Consider the following 17,250-nt stretch of genomic DNA (forward strand, 5'->3'; position numbering starts at 1 on the left):
AGACAAATTTCACATCAGAGACTTTCAATAAAGCAAAATGAATTTCAAGAGGACAGGTTACCTTTTTGAGCTGCGTGCGAGATGATGTCAGTAATAAAACTGCAGCCACTTTTTTCTGTTTTTCGGGGGGGGGGGGGGTGAAGTGCCTCTTTTGTAGGCGCACAATATTTCCATTTCAGATCTTGTGATAATATTTTATCAAGTTGCCCCATGGCACTTCACATCCTGACTACGCTCACGTCACATCCAAACATAAAAACAGCATTTAGAAACCCATGTGAATGACAAACATGTCAGTGCTTCCTCCCAGAAGTGTTGCGCGGCTTTTAAAACGCAGTCTGGGGAACCACTTTGCACATTGTAATGTCTTCACCAAACCTTCAACTGCAGGAGTTCAAAGGCTTTTTTGCACAGCGGCTGCTGTGATATTCAGCATATGAAGACAAGCCCAGCTAACAAATCTGTTTTCATCTTTCTAGCCTTCTGCGAGGAGGGATGCAGGAGCGGTGGGACCTGCGTGTCCCCCAACACGTGCGTCTGTCCCTCAGGATTCACAGGACGCCGCTGTGAGACAGGTGAGACCCCACCTGACACTTCACCTGTGCAGCTTGTTCAGCCAATTAAAGCTCAGCTGGAGCATTGTGTTGTTTTCATGGGGTTGACATCAGAGGGGTGGTCATTAGGTCGGGCTGTTGGATCAGCAGTCGTCCCTTGTCTCTGTTATACACACACACACACACACACACACACACACACACACACACACACACACACACACACACACGTGCCATCTCTAAAGCCCTGTGTTTAAATTGGCCAGCGCTCAGGTCAAGGATCCCAGGAGAGCCGTAGAAAAGGACAGCTAATTCTTTTCTACTCGCCTCCATTTTCCTTCTTCTCTCCTTTCCTTTCCTCCTCTCCTCCATCCTTTCCCTTTTTTCACTCCCTTCCTTTCCTCTATTCTCCTCTCGTCCTTCCTGCTCTCCCTGCCTCACCTTTCCTCCTTTCTTTTCTTTCCCTCCCTCCTCCCCCCTTTCGATCTTATCTCTCAATTATCTCTCCTTCTTGCCCTCTCCTCTCTGCCTCCCTTTTTTCCTTCTCCTCTCCTCTATCCTTTTCCTCCTCTTTCTTTCTTTCTCATCTTATTCTCCCTTCTGCTATTCTCCGCTCCCCTCTTTCTTCTACTCTGTTTTCTTTCCCTCTATCCACCACTCCCTCGCTTCCTCCTCCTTCCTCTCATCCTCTGTCCTCATCCCTTTTTACTCTTCTATTCTTCTCCCTCTTTTCTATCCTTTTCCTCCTTTGTTGTCTTTCCCAGTGTATTCTCCTTTCCCCTTTTTCTCCACTCCCCCCTCCTCCTTTGTTCCTGTTTCTTTACCTCTGTCTGTCGCTCCCTTGTCTCCTCCTCCTTCCTCTCATCTCCTGATCTCCTCCCTTTTTTACTCTTTTCCTCTTTTCTCCTCTATCCTTTTTCTCTTCTGCTTTCTTTCCCATCGTATCCACCACTCCCTTTTTTCTCCTCCTTCCTCTCATCCTCCCCTGTGCTCACCTTATTCCCTTTGCCTCCTCCCTGTTTTCCCCTCATTTCTCCTCCTCTCCTCTCCCCTGTTATTAAACTTTATGTCTCTGCAGTCTCATTTTACAGAAGTGATCAACCAGCTCTCGTGCAGCATCACATTCACAGGTCAGCTATTCACATCTTGTTGCCATGGTTTCCCTTTAGATACCAGGTTACAGACACACATGCACTATTGGTTAAAAGACTTGCAGCAGCTACAACTTGGACTGAAGGTACTGACATCAGTCCTGATGCGCTCCTAAGACGTAAGCTTAGATTTATCCATTTAAAAACGTCTTGTAATGAGAAAGGAAAACCAGCTGTAATGTCATTAAAGTCTCTGCCCTTTACATTACATACATTCAAAGTGTTACTTTGCTGTCACGGCCAGTGTTGCAGGTTTTTCTCACCGCAGTCATAACAAAGTGCTCTCTAAAATGATCATTTTGCAGCTGGTTGGAGCTCCCTCCTGCGATCTAAATCTAAATTTTAAATCCCGCTGAAGTTGCTTCAAGTTATTGAACTGAAGACGACCTGTGCCCCTCTGATCTCTTTGAGAAATTTCACAGCTGTGTGTGTGTGTGTGTGTTAGTGTGTGCGCACGGAGGTAGAAGTACACAAATTCAAGTTTGCCTTTTCAAATGACCGGCAAAGTCACAATAAGTTGGACAAATCCTGTTAATCATGTCACTCTGTAGTTACATCGTGCTCTTTTTTTTCTGCCACAACACTTTTTTATTTTGTTGTGGAATAAAATAACCTTAATACTAAATCAAACTCTCTCACATCTGAGTATTTGAGTTGTTGAAAGGCAATCAGCAAGCAACACATTTATGAAAGCTGACAATCAGCCGAGGACTAATTAACCTCCAATAAACACCATCAAATATCTATCAGTTAATTAACGTGGAAGCTAAATCCTCGGTGCTGTTATCTGAAAATGAAATGTTATATCTAAACGTAACATTTTGGCGCTGCCACCTGGCACTGACTTTAAATTTGTGCCTGTAAATTGACTTTTGATGACAAACAAAATGCAGGCTTGGCTTGAACAAATACTTATATTCCATCTGCAGAGTGGATTCTGTTGCTTCCCTTTGAACCGCGTTGGAGGGGGAGAGAGGAGGGAGAGATTATGCGCCGAAGAAACTAACGCGTTGAAGTGAGTGAGGGGCGAAATATGGACTGACGCATCATCCCGCTAATGAGGCCCCTCCCTGCGGCCCCGTGGCTGCTGCACAGGGCTGCTCCAGATGCAATGCAGAGGGAAAACCCTAACCCTGCACAGTTTACTTTTACAGCATGTTAAAAGTTTGCTACAAGGGGGTGAGAGAGATAACATGATAGCATTCCTGTACATTTTAAGCATATACGAGTGTAATTAAAAAGACCGCCGTGCCGTTTGTGTGTCGCAGCAGTGTAGTGGAAGCGCTGATGGAGCTCCCCTTGAAGAGTTGCCGTAGGCGTCTTGTACGAGCTGTACAGAAGGTTCTTGTTTTACCTCGTGCGCGACACGTTCTCTCTGTCTGTCTCTGTGTTCCCCTCTCGACCTGCCTCCACATCTGTCAAACTCTCTCCCCGTTTGTCTGCACAGTGCGTCTCTCACGCACCTGTCTCTGTCTCCTGTTCCGTCTCTCTGCTGCCCGTCCCTCCTGCGCAATAAAACACTTCACTGCTCCACTGGCTTCACTCCTCTGTGCCGCACGCTGCAGCTCAATGGGAGGTTAAGAGCATCTAAATATAAAGCCGATGGGAAGCAGGTCGAACTTTTCGCCCATCTTTTCACCTTCTCCCACGATGATCCCTTCCTCTGTCTTTATCCAGTGGGTTCATACAGCCAGTGCAGATCCACCGTTGGATCCTCGTGATATATTTTCTGAACTGCTCTGGATCAGAAACTGAGCAGCTGACATAGCCCCGATCTCCCACTTCACACGCTGTGAAGTGCATATGGCTTCTTTGCTTAACTAGCACAACCCTGTGTCCTAGAAAAAAGGTTCATATACAACTAAACTGTGTTCACAAACGTCCCCTCAGTCAATGCTTGAGCGAATGAAACACTACATTTTATGCTCAGCGCTGCAGCTGCAGGAGGTGGACGGGATGGATGGGGCCATACAAAGTGCAGGACTGTGACACCACATCCAGGGTTAGCATACAGACTTTGTTTAGGCCACTAAGGCACTCTGGTTAAGGTTAGAGAAAGATCGTGATGAACCTTTTCTGCATTAAAATAAAACCGGTTCTTTTCCTAACCGAGTGCTGCTACTTCCTAAACATAACCACTGAAATGTTGAATAATGCTGCAGTCACTACGAGGAGATGGCACATTGCAAGACTGCCATTTTTGATGGAAAACAAATGAAATATGTTGTCAGTAAACATCAGCTCACTGTCAACATTTTCACAACTTCCCAGGTATGTTAATTAATCTTTCCTCATTATGTTAATACAAAACATTATTCGCTCAGCATTAAATTTCCTTCAAAACATGTTAGCTGCTAATTAGTTGTATATAAACGTATTTCTGGGAGAAGGGGCTCAGTGGCCATTGCAGACAGTGCATACTGTACTGCAGAGATGTGGTTGGGTTAAAGTGTGAAACAAGATGTTAAGAATAAATGTAAAATTCAAGCAACCTCTAAGCGACATTAAAGGATAGGTTCAGGTTTTTATCTGTGTTGAATATGCTGTTATCATTCCTCCGCTCTATACACTGTGACTGCAGCAGACGAGGGAACAGTGTCAGACAGATCAAGTGGCCAACCTTCACATTTACATTGCATTCATTTTAGAGCGACAGCGTCATTTTCTCGGACCTTTATTCGCTTGCTGAGCTTCACTGGACGGATGGTATCGCACATTTTCCACTGAAGTAACTGTAATTCTGGAAGATCCCAGTTTGATTTGGCCAACTCAGGCTACTGCAGCCTCAAAATAGCATCAGAAGGAAGAGAACTGTTTTCAAAGGAGAGGCTGATCACTTCAAGGCTCCTAACATGCATATTATATGGGCACGTGAGGGTTGTATTAAGGCTCGAAAAATGCTTAACCTGTCCTTTATTATTAGCATTGTTATCAGCATTAGCATTTTAGCATTGTTGTTAGCATTTTTACTTTGTTGACTCTTATTGTTATTTACTTACCATTTGCACATTTCCATTTACCCTTGGCATTCACATTTGCATGTGCACATTTTTACTATTATTAGTGTTATGTTTATATCATCTTTACAGTAGCTGTAACTTTGTAGTATTTCATCTTTTTCTAACTGTGTGTTGAGCAGTTTGTACAAGTCAATTTCCCATGGGGATCAATAAAGCTTTTCTAAATTTGAATCTGTCAAACCGAACTAACCTGGGATGCCTCTGTTCCTTGTCAGTTCTCAGTTCACTATAGTGCTTTTACTGTGAAAAACAAGTACAGGAAGTGTTGGGTTTAGTACACTTAACACATGAAGAAGCTGTACAGGTGTCAGAGTTAAGCTACACAATACATTAAGTGTTGGTTCCTGTCTTTTCATGGGATTAGTTGACAATACCAACCAGCACATTTAGACATCCAGGCGTAACTATAACTGTTTAAATGTCATTTAAACAGCAGTAATATTTAACCTGGAAGTTTCACCAAAATCTCCACTATGCTTACAGGCAGTGTTGAAAAACCTCCACACGCCTGATTTCCTTCCTGGTCTTAGATACTGTGTCATGTCTATAGCAAGTCACTGCAGTATTAACGGCTCTGCATGTTTGTTAGTGCGTGGTCACTGCTCGTTTAATCCAGCAGATGTTCATTTTATGCACATTTACTGGTCACAGACTATCAGGTAGAAACAAACACAAAGCCTGGCTGTTGTTTCTGTCTGAGTGACTCTTAATGTAAATGCCCCATGTGACATTTCCCGTGATGCTGTTTCAGTAGGTTAGTAGGGCTGAAATAAGTGTAATTATGTTAAGTTCAGCAGGCCAGAGGATTCTCCCGAGAGCGGGGGGATTATTTTAACCGTGTGTGGATTAATTCCCATTTCCTCTGTGAGCTAAAACTCACAGCTCTTCACAGTCCAGGCTGTCATAAAGTCTTCATGTATCCCCGTTGGGAAAACCCACAGACGGGGCAGAAGTGAGGCCCTGCAGAAAGTACTAAGTGCTCTCGTTTGCATTGTAATGGAAGGAAACAGAGGGAGATGTGAAACGCTGTCTGCTTTCCTTCCTGTGGCTGTAAGGGAGATTGATGGTGTGTGTGTGTGTGTGTGTGTGTGTGTGTGTGTGTGTGTGTGTGTGTGTGTGTGTGTGTGTGTGTGTGTGTGTGTGTGTGTGTGTGTGTGTGTGTGTGTGTGTGTGTGTGCTCTGCCACATTGTACTCTGTACCACAGGAAGGTCACCTGTCCACTTCACTGGCAAGATAATGGAGGGCTGTTCACACACACGAACACACACTTGTCCAGCTAACAAATAGCTTTATAAGACTATTGAGCTACAGGAGTCACTGACTGTGTGCGAATGCTATGCTTTTATTACACCTAAATAAAAAGGACTTACTAGACTGGTGACGGATGGGGTTTTAAATAACATGCGCTCTCCATAAAAAGAGATTCAGAGTCCTGGTGTTGTGGGTTATCACTGGTCTCAAATCAGACCGATAAGCTTTTCCAGTTTCGGTTTCAACTCCTCGTTCCTGGTGGGTCCATAATTACAAATGTTTTCTGACAAAAGATATCAAACATGTCAGGCTGGATTCAGGCACCATATGTAAATAAAATATGTACTAAAAGCTCACCTCAGAGTGTGCACCACATTCAGTCACATCCCAGAGTCCTTTGCTTGCCAACATTTTGATTAAAAAATTCTAAGGTTGGGGGGTTTTAGCTGCTGCGTCCAACACTTTGGACCTGAACAACATGTCTTGGTCAGATGGCCATAACTTTTAAACTGGATATTCATGATTCAGACAAGGAAACTCTAATTTAATGACATGAATATTCATGATCTCCAGAGGATGAATATTTATGCTTATGATGGTCTCTGACTTCTCCTGTAGTGCCGCCATGAAATTCATAGAGCTCATTCATGCTTTCCAGAGGATGAACGCCTGTGTTGTTTGGATAATGCATGCACCCCCCATCTCAGATTCAACATCAATTCAAATGAGAGATTAAGGAAATTACATTTTTAATCTTACAATACAGTAATTGCATAATTGGTCAAAGCTGCGTTAAGACCAGAATCTGACTGCTCTGACTCCTTACTTTATTATTACCACAGACTGTGTCGTGTCGTGTCGTGTCGTGTCGTGTCGTGTCGTGTCGTGGTGGGAAAAACAGACCAAATGACAGTGACTGCGCTCTGGCTAGTCAGTGCTAGCTGGTGAGATAGCCTTAACTAAAGCTAACTTATCCCCTTTCCCCTGTTTCCTGGAAGTGAAAAATCCTTTTTGATGCACCACCGTCTTCCTAATTGAGTTGTGTTGTGCCACACAAATAACACAGTATCTAACAGAAGATGTTGGTACGGCACAAAGAAGCAAACTAACATTGCATTTTGCACAGGTGCATTCATCAGGGTAAAGACGGCTGTTATTGTTCTCTTTGTGCTCTCCTCACTCCAACACCTTGATGAAGAAATGACTTTGTTCCACATAAAGCTGCTAAATGTGGAAGGTAATGAGTTTATTGCAGGTAATGAAAAAGCGAATTTTACACGGTAGAGGAGTGCGTGTGTGTGTGGGCACTGAGTAGCAGCGAGATAATTAAAGGTCTGTGAGCTCTAATTAACGAAGAGCGCTGAGCAATAGAAAGATGCCGAGAAGTGGGAGGGATATAGGTGGAAAAGTGTTTTTTTTTTTTTTTCTTTAAACTACAGTGTTCAATTTTCCATCCAAAGCTGATGAATAGTGTAGAAATTATAGCTATTACATAGTTCACCAGTTTTAGGAAACCAACATTTAAACGACAGGTAGAGGAAACCAAGAAAAAGTCACATTAGCTGCTGCATCATCCAAGTTTAAATAACTTTGCTCTTCACACGCTTTACTGACCGGTTTAATGTTGGAGTCATTGTTTTAAATTCCGTGCTGCACAGAGTCAAAACTGTGAAAAACTTGTTGCTGTCCTCTGTTAAATGTAATTAAAGTAGTAAAATAGAAAAGCGAGAGATGTATGAAAAACAAGGAGAAGCAGAAAATAAATGTTGAAAATCAGAATTTTTACAGACAAGAAAATGGGCATTTCTCTCAGAGGATGAGAAAAGGATGGCAGCACCTCCTCTACCTCACAATTAAAGTGGCAGCATTCAGTAGTCACAGAGAAAAACCTCTTCGAATGAGTCACTTCTCATAAATTGTGGAAAGATATGTTGGCGAGCGGGGTGGGATTATTGTTATTAGGAGGGCTGGCAGCACTGTCGCCCGGTGTTTATGTGCTGTAGATGTTCAGACTGGCCGTTATTGCTTTTCTTCCTCACAAAGCCCCCTCCACAATGAACAAGACTGTGTTTATCTGTTTATGCAAAACAGGGGGAGTGTTTGGCATGAGATTCCACGCTGAGGGCGCAGAACGTGGAGTCATATGTGAATAAAGCGTGTGCGTATCCGTAAATTATAAATGAATGAATGACTGATTAAAGTCATGATCCTAATTTGCACTAAACTTGCATTATTTGGAACTGTGACTAACAAGTAATTTGAACAGTTGCATCGACAGCGAGGTTTGCAGCAGACACTGCAGGTTAATGAGTCAGACTGTGCTGTATAAAGTGAACTGTGCTCTGCCTGCGTTTACATTCCAGCTGCCGGCAGCTGTTAACCTGCTCTGTGCAGTGACTGAAGGCTGACACTCAGCTATCCGGGTTTGCACACAACCCAGACAGCTTATCAAATTTAAATGAAGATAATATGAAAAAGATGACATGATTACTTTGTTCATTATTGTTATTATTATTATTATGTTAATCTGTTTACTACGATTCTCATTTCAAGATGCTGTACACGTTTTCCTTCACTGCCTGCCTCTCTGAGCCCCTTCACTCTGTTTGTATATAAGACTAAGACTAAAGACTAAGACATACTTTATTGATCACAACGATACATCGTGCACACGCCATGCTTCCGTGAAATCGTTTCTTCCACGTTTAACCCACCCTGGTTAGTCCTTTCTCCGCGGCAGACCAGGAGCGGTGGGACAGCGGCGCCCGGGGACCCAGTTTCTTTGTCACCATTGGTCAGGTGGTGATCTTCTTGCATGTTTTTAGTGGGGGTTTTTATGGAGGATACCCCAGGTGAACACAGGAATTTGAAGCTAACAGGAAAGAGCCGCAAACAGTCTTCAACTGCGTCCGTTACAGCGGTTCTACTCGTTGACTTCCTGTCGTTCCAAGAACGGATTATTTTGCTTGTCTTGGATGCAACGATACTGCTAAGCCTTGTGCTTCGTTATGAGCTCTCTTTCAAATCAAACGTCTGAAGCCATGAGCGCAACGTACTGTTCTTGCAGCTGCATTTGTAAATAACATTTTTTGACTAAAACGTACCAGAACCATTTCATGCAATACTTAAGTATAATTTAAGAACAAATACCACTGGGAAACTGCAGATGAACATTTAATATCCAGGCATTCAGATTATAGACACTAATATTGACTATCTGTGTAACAATTTGGCCACAATTGACAGTAGCACACGGAACAGAGAGCCCTTCAAACTAGTCTTAATTTCCTTTATATTCCCAAAGGCCAAGGAGTAGCTTTAATTCAATTACCATATTTTAATGTTACACATCGTCTGGGTTTGTGCCGCAGTATATATCCTAGCTAAAAAACAGTTACATTACCAAGAAAATCCAAAACTGGACAGATATTCAGCGCTGACAGAGCAGCAGCAGCACCTCCAGGTCGGTCTGGTGTTTCCATGAACACACCGGGCTGTGTTTGTGGGTGGGAGGCCAGCGAGGGATCATGACTTTGTCGCTTGGGTGGCCACCTGCATTAAGAGCTTGTTTTAACCAATATCAGCGCTTTTCATGTGTCTACAGTAGAGATGTAATAATTCGGCCTGATTGTGAAGTGTATCTGGACCACAGCTATGTTTACTTTCACCATTTAGAAGAATGAATCCTGTTAAACTGAATCAGCACTGAAGCTTAATGATGCGTTGAATCTGCGCTTGAAAGAATGGAATCGCCTCTGGATTAAATGATGACACCGTCCACATGCAGGATAACCAGCCCAAGCATCTCGTGCACATGCTCTTCAGTGCTCTTTTGTTAAAGGGTTAGCTGCTCTCAGCCACCAGTCACCTCTCATCTTGCTATGTTTCAGTGGGATGTCAGAGAGGGAATCTTTTGGTGTAGCTCTGACCGGATCTCTGACCTGAGAGGCTGACAGAGGGCAGTCCGCCCGGCAGCTGTCAGGTCTTATTACCCGCCGCACACCAGGCTAACGGCACAACCGCAGCACACACGGCTAAACGGCTCACCCTGAGACTCTGATTTTATCTGAACAGAGATAAATATGTGTGTTCTTAAAACAGGGTCAAAGGTATCAACTCTGACTTTCACAACAGGGCTGCAACAACGTGAAAATGTTTTTAAATTACAGATAAGAAGGCCACTTATTTTTTATGGATGGAGAAACTAGCTACATGCTGGTGCCATATGGAGAATGCTATCACATGGTGGGGAGAACTGCAGCAGGTTTAGTAAAAACTAAATAAATCACACAAGCCTTCAAGTTTATTGCTATAGCAGTATAGCACTTTACCATATGAAAATATTGTAAATCATAGTACCAACTAGCAAAACAAAACATTTGTATAAATCACTCTTTTCCATCTCTTTACACTTCTGCATAGCTGCGACTCATTTGTAAGTAAATGTCTGGTGACCTCGACACATCCCTGCTGTAACTAAAGCTCACATTGTTCTCAAAAAACGTGCTTTGATCGACGTGAAGTCGTGCTGGCGTGAACCTTTCCGTGTGTGTAGTCTCAGCGGGAGCGACGAAATGCTGAACCAAGTTTGGAATCTTGCACATAAGCGTGAAGTTTTTGGAGAACACGTGGATCAAAGAAAAGCGCGACTTTCTCAAAGGGATAAACTTTGATTAAAAGAATATCACGGCATTATGGGAAATATGTCTGTTTGTTCTGCTGCCAGGAGTTTTATTAGATCAACAACACTTTCATCTTTTTATATTTATCAGCTTCAAGCATCTTGGCCATGTGAGATAGCTGTCTGGTATCGCAGAAGTCAGGTCTAATGCAAACAACAAACGAGACAGACTCATGTTCAATCGGGAGACCGTCTGCTGTAATGTTGAAAAGATGCTGTTTCTCCGAGCTGTAGCTAAAGCAGTAGTGTTTACTCCCCGATGGAACTCCAGCTTCAGGGTCTTGCTGTGCGAGAATGAAAAGTGATCTATTTCAGGCCATCCTCGCCAGAAAAATGCCCGAAAAGGTCGACAGTGCAAGCAGGTTATTCCGACTCCATTTATGTGTATTGTTAGGTGGCGACCTCTAGTGGCCGCAGTAATTATGACAGAAACAAAGGAGGTGTAGCACATCAGGTGACGTAGTATAAAGAGCAAGAAAGCCTTGTCAAAGTCATCTTGACCTGTTTAATTTACATGATGTACTTAAGTTACTTATTTATTTTAACCAAGTAGTTTTCTTGCCTAAACCTAAAACAAACTGTGACCATTTCACAACGTTAACAATGAAGAACGAAGGTCTCTAGAGTACCGGCCTGTCTCTGGTACTGTATGTCACTTTGGGAGTCACTGGAAACCAACGTATTCAGTTATTTTGGTATGAGGAAGTGTGCATTTACAATTAACTGACCTTTGTGAAAAGCTAAATATATGTCTGTTGCTTTACGTGATGTCCGTCCTTCACTGTATACAGATTTTAGTTTTCATCCATGACAGTTAACAATGAGACTTCTGTGGACTTTGACAGCAGATACTCTCTAAAGTTACTGATCTCCAGCACTTGCTCGCTTACAAAAACCCTCTTAGAACTCATTACGTAATGTGAAAAATGCCTGCGAGTCTAGCTGTAAACTGTATTTGCCGATTTGATTGCGATATAGGGTTTTCCCCCTTCAGCGACAATATGATACACAGAGACAGTTAACGAGCAGTCCCTTGCCACCTTTCCTTGTTTGCTATGGTTCGTATTTAAGCGACTGAAGGTCACGCTTTAACCAAAAGGGTGTGTGGCTGCAGATGAGGAGCAGAGCTCACACCATACATAATGGATGAGGGAGATTTACTCTCCCGAGAAGGAGCGAGGACCGACCGCCTCTGGGCCGGGCATGTGTACGCCCGCCGCATGCCGGAGACAAAGCGAGCCGAGTGGAAACTGTAGAATGAGCGAAGAGAAGAAACAGAGAAGTGCACCAAAGAAACAACTCTGCTGCCAGACGGGGTGATTTCTAAAAAGTCTTTGATCCGTGCTGTGGCAGACGGGCTGCAGGGATGTTGGATGTGTAATGTGGGCCGCCGCTGACCCAGCTCTGCTGTTGTGGTGGCGGTTTGCTCTGATTGGATCAACCTCCACTGTTGCAGCCCGCACAGATCAAAGACCAGGCAGCGAAGACTCAAATTAGCGAAGCTTCAGGTTTATGTCTGCTGCCAGTAAAATAGTTTCGACGATGCTGATTCCACAGTGTGTGTTTGTGTCCTCAGATATCGACGAGTGTGCGGAGGGCCTGATCGAGTGCCACAACCACTCCCGCTGTGTCAACCTGCCCGGCTGGTACCATTGTGAATGCAGAAGTGGTTTCCATGACAATGGCTCCTACCTGCTGGATGGGAGCTCCTGCATTGGTGAGCATACGTTGAATTGAAAACATCCTCATCACCGCTTGAAATACGAGCTCCTCAAACCTCTGCGTTCCCACCGCCTCCTTACCACAGACCTCTCCCTCTCAATTATTCAGAAATTCAGAATATTGTCGCTGCCTGGCTTCCTCTTCAAGTGCCTTTTACCTCTGCTCTGTTCTTTGCATGATCGCTTGATTGGCATTCTTTGTTTAATTCATCCTCTTTGAAAATGTGGCGTGTAGACATACAGTACACACATGCTGTGATGTTATGGATGGGAGCATGTGTGTTCGCTCCAACATGCCATCCAGCAGACTTACAAGCAGACTAATCAGAGGTTTTCTCACCTTCACAGCTTGAGATTGAAGCATGCGGTGTGAAACCCACATGCACAACCCTTAATGAGATATTCATGAGGAACATGCGACAGCCTTGTGCCACCGTTAGATGTTTGTGTCGTGTGCCCAGCCCACAAAGCCAGAGAGAGGCAGCGTTACAGACGTAAATAGAGAAACACCAGGCTTGTGAGCTTCCTGTGTCACAACAAAGTGTTGATGAAGCACAGAGCAAGAAAGTACAAAGTCCTAATTTCGCAATCAGTTTTTAACCCGCCTACCCGTCCTCTGTTAATATGAACGACCATGCATCCGCCCTGCAAGCAGCTTCTTTAATAATTTGCAATTTTCATCATATCTGGGTATTTTCCTAAGCTCTTGCATGTGACCAGTATTTTCCAATGCTTTGTTTTTTTCTTCTTAGAGCATGCCATGATCTTGACAAATTATGAAACAGCAGCTTGTAAGCAAAGGCCAATTATAGAGCAAAAATTGAAAACAAGTAAAGAGAAATTACTACAATTTCAGCAGTTTAGTCCAGCGTAGATGCTGCTACTCTCACTCCCACATCCAGATTCTTTCAGATTAAAGTTTCAGGAGGCCGTGAAGAGCTGAAATCAACTTCATCACTTTCACTTGCAAAGTGGAACTGTTTTTAATAGTTTGTTATGTCTGTTTGGTCTGATTTCAGCGCTTCGTTAATCCTGAATACATTCCGCTTACTGGTGAAGCTGTTTTACTGCTGATTAGAAAATAATCAGATTCTCATATTGTATGAAATGTCTTGTGAAAAGAGTCTTTCATGCCATATAAGATGCTCTGTTTCACGACAAAATGTGATTTTTTTTATTCAACTGAAATTCAAAATATGAGGGGTACAACATGCTGTGCAGTCGTGTGAGTGCATGGTTGGAGAAACAAACTTTCATATCATATATCATAGCAACATTTCTGTATGATTGACATGGTTGTAAATCTCTTAGCAAGGCTCAAATGTCCGGTAAGCACTGATTTGGTGATTTGCAGGTCAAAAAACACCCAAATAATTAGATTAAACTAAGCAAAATTTAATTTTTTTAAATGATTCTATTAAGAAATAACTTCAACTTTAAAGTGTTGTTATGACCTGCATCACACTGAAATAAAGTCAATTAAATACTGTTAAAATAACAATTAGATGTAATCTGGATGCCTGAAAGTCTAAGAGTTTCTAGCAACATGAAGAACACTGAGGCTTTACTAATGTACAGTGGTGATTTGAGTTAAATCCCAACTCTAACATGCTGATGTTTACAAGGTATAATATTTAAGCAAGTTTTCCATCAAGGCTTTCTGCCAGAAAGCCTTTCTGCCAGAAAGCCTTTGACAAACACAGGACTTTCATCCATGAGGCCAGCGTTAGTGTCCCGTGTTAAACCACAAGTCAAAACTGATTAATTAATTTAAGCCAAATCATGATCTTTACCTAATCGTGATCAACTAATTTTGGTGCGTAAATCTAGTAGTAGTAGTTTTCTTTCTGGCAGAAAGACTTTCTGCCAGAAAGCCCAGAAGTCAAACTCCTCCTGTAACCTATTTGCCACGGCTGCTATCTTAGTTTAGCATGTTAGCATGCTAACATTTGCATAACAGCAAAAAACACAGTGCAGCTGCTTATTATTCCTGGCACAGTCATTACCTGAACTTCAGGATTTTCAGTGGTTCAGCATATTACAGGTGACATTCTACCTGTGTGAGAGCAGGAGCTCAGAAAATCGAAATATCACTCAACAAATCCAAGGCAACGCTTTTAGTTTGCATCAGTGGAAAGTCGTAATGTATGCAGCAAACAGGTCGGTTAACCTTTAAATCAAAATGCAACATCAGCAGTCCCGTTTGAGTCATTTATGTCGAGGGGAGAGGTATAATTTCAGCAAATTTCCCCTGACAGTGGTTCACTCAAACTCAATTCCTCAGAAAAGTGATAGGCAGAGGGGACAGCGGCTTCCTGTCGCTTCACCACACAGATTAAACACCATCCAGAACATCTTTAAAGGCCGGATCACCAAGTCATAAAGTCTGTTTCTTTCCTGATGAGTTCCTCTTCCTAAAACTGCCGAAAGTACATCAAAGAATGCAGCGTTCAGGTTCTACTTGTTACTTACATGTTGATAACAACACAAAAAAATCCAGCTGTTTCAACCACCATGAACTCTGCATTCACTTCTCTTGTTTTGATAGGCGGTGTGATGTTAGATCCAGGTGAGAGGTGCGCACTGCAGCGCGAGAGTCGGCGGTGGTTTGGTTTTGAAGTCAGTCCCTCAGACTCGGTGCTGTTTTCACAGGCCAGTTTGTGTTGATGCGTGACAATCATAAAAGGGAACATCCATCAGTGGGGTCCCTCGGTTCTTTGTGTTGCTAGCACTCAACACAGGGAAACACACTGCCTCTGTGATGTGTTGCTGCCATTTTTTTCATGCTTTATGTACGTCATGTATTTGCTAGGCCTGCTTCCATTTTACTTTGTTGCATTTAGTGTTTAAATCTTCAGATGCAAATCAGCAATACACATGCTTCAGTTTCCTCTTGGGCAATAAATCGAAATCTTGTGCCATCAGAATTAAAAGATGGTACAGTCACATTAAGAAATTCAACACATAACTCATATCTGCTGCAAAAGGCTCGAACAGTGAAGTTACATCCGTCTAATTGGACATTAACTTACTTGTTTGTTGAGGCTTTCGACAAACATATTCATGACTTGAAATATGATTTATACAGTGTGATTAGTGAAAGTAGTTACTTGCATGTCAATGAGAAATGGCGTTAATGACTGTGTGTGTTGTGTATGCGTGTCACTCCATAACCAGACTAGTGCATGAAGCTGTTACAGTGTGTATCCGCCACCTTTCTACCCTCCCTCCTTATGCAAGTATTAGGCTGGAAGCCAGCAGGGGAAATAAGTACGAATGACAGTTTAACAGGATTTTCCCCCCACAATAACCCTCCAACAGCCTCTCATGAGTCAACCAAACAGAAAGTAGGATTTTGTAGTGCGAGAGCCAGCCAGAGAGACCAGGAGTGCCAGTCACTTAACCACATGCAAACAGCTGCACGTTGGCCAAGATTATGTGACGACAGCACTTGGGATGATAATTAGTGAGACAGAAGAGGACGGAGTTCTGAAAAAGCTGAAAGTCTCTTTGTCTGTGTGTACTTAAAGCAATAATTGTGTACATAATTGCATCTGGCAAAGACGTTAGGTGGTTGGTTGGATGTTTTTTCTTTTCTGTTAGTGGGAAATTTAAAAAATACATGGGCAGATTTCAGATAAACGTTCACATCTACAGCCAAAAAGCATTACTTTCAAACACTGTAAAAAGCCGTGGCTTCCTAAAGGCAATGGGTCTATGAAAGCAATGAAACTCAAGTGTTAAAATCCTGTATTTTGCTGCAGCAGCAAACTGGAGACTCGTGCAGCGGTGAGTGTGCACCCTGTGAAACGGGCCTTCCAGTTTAAGGATGTGTTGTGTTTCAGATGAACAGGGTACTTTGTTGTATTGTCGGTGCTAATTCATGTTTGGCACACGGAGCAGCTAGCAGCGCGACTCTCGGGGGGGGTCCTGCTGGGTGACACATGAATCTATAGGAGCCTTTTATCTGTGAAGTGCACTCTCTCACTTTGGGTTTGGGTTGTTCTTAAAGTACCTGTTCAAACAGACACGTCACACATGGCCAGTATGTGCAGGTACTGCAAACACTGTAGTCAACGGACATGAGGTACAAATTAGACTGAGCAGTAAAAACTGCATGTAGGTGAAAGAAAATGTGCTGTAAATAAAGTTTGTGAAAGTTTCCTCACAACAGTAGAGAACCAAAGTGAAACCAGAACTGCACTCTTTAATGGTTTCTATTCATCACAGCAGCTGCTGGAGTATTGTTGTGTTTACAAGTGCAGGTATAAGTCAAGATAAACAATATTTAACGTAAATTTTCTTTACATTCCGCCGCTTACTTTCAGTTGGCTGCTCTCTCGCGAGCGCCCTGATTGGCTCATTGAGTCTAAATTGAGAGAACATTGACATTTACACTGACAAAGGTTTTTGATTCATTTCACAATCAGACAGGATGTACACAAAGTGAGCTCGTGTTGTCGGTGTGCGCAGGTGTTTGGTCTGGTCTTTGTATTCTGCTTGTTTTCTGCTGTTTTGGTGACACTTTGATTGTTGTCTTTTTATTGTTCTGGCGCACTCACGACCGCTTTGTGGAAGCTAACAGGGATCTGAATAAAGACTCATGGTTTGTTGTTCCATTGTGTGTTGCAGTGCATTGTTGCAACATGGCAACAATATGCTGCATTAAACTAATGTTGTGCACTTATTTTTTACAATGTAACACAGTGAGAGCCTCGTAGTACCTTGTGTATTATTTTAGTATGATGTATTGCAGCATTAACGTTACAATAGGTTGTGTTCTGTTGTCTGTGCTGTGCACTTTGGGGTTTCATTACATCGTATTATGTTGCATTGTGTGCACAAACACGCTGTTGTGGTGAAGACCAGAG

At 42.8% G+C, this 17,250-nt stretch overlaps 1 protein-coding gene across 1 annotated transcript in view; it reads left to right on the top strand.

Moving 5' to 3' along the window:
* LOC139328888 (protein kinase C-binding protein NELL1-like) overlaps positions 1–17,250 on the top strand; it is a 233,835-nt gene that overhangs the window by 203,052 nt on the left and 13,533 nt on the right. The window contains exons 15-16 of the mRNA XM_070958961.1: positions 480–575; positions 12,235–12,375. Coding sequence (XP_070815062.1) covers positions 480–575; positions 12,235–12,375 — 237 coding nt within the window. The remainder of the gene's footprint in view (positions 1–479; positions 576–12,234; positions 12,376–17,250) is intronic.

The sequence above is a fragment of the Chaetodon trifascialis genome, chromosome 1 (genome assembly GCF_039877785.1).
Source record: "Chaetodon trifascialis isolate fChaTrf1 chromosome 1, fChaTrf1.hap1, whole genome shotgun sequence".
In the NCBI taxonomy this organism is placed as follows: domain Eukaryota; kingdom Metazoa; phylum Chordata; class Actinopteri; order Chaetodontiformes; family Chaetodontidae; genus Chaetodon; species Chaetodon trifascialis.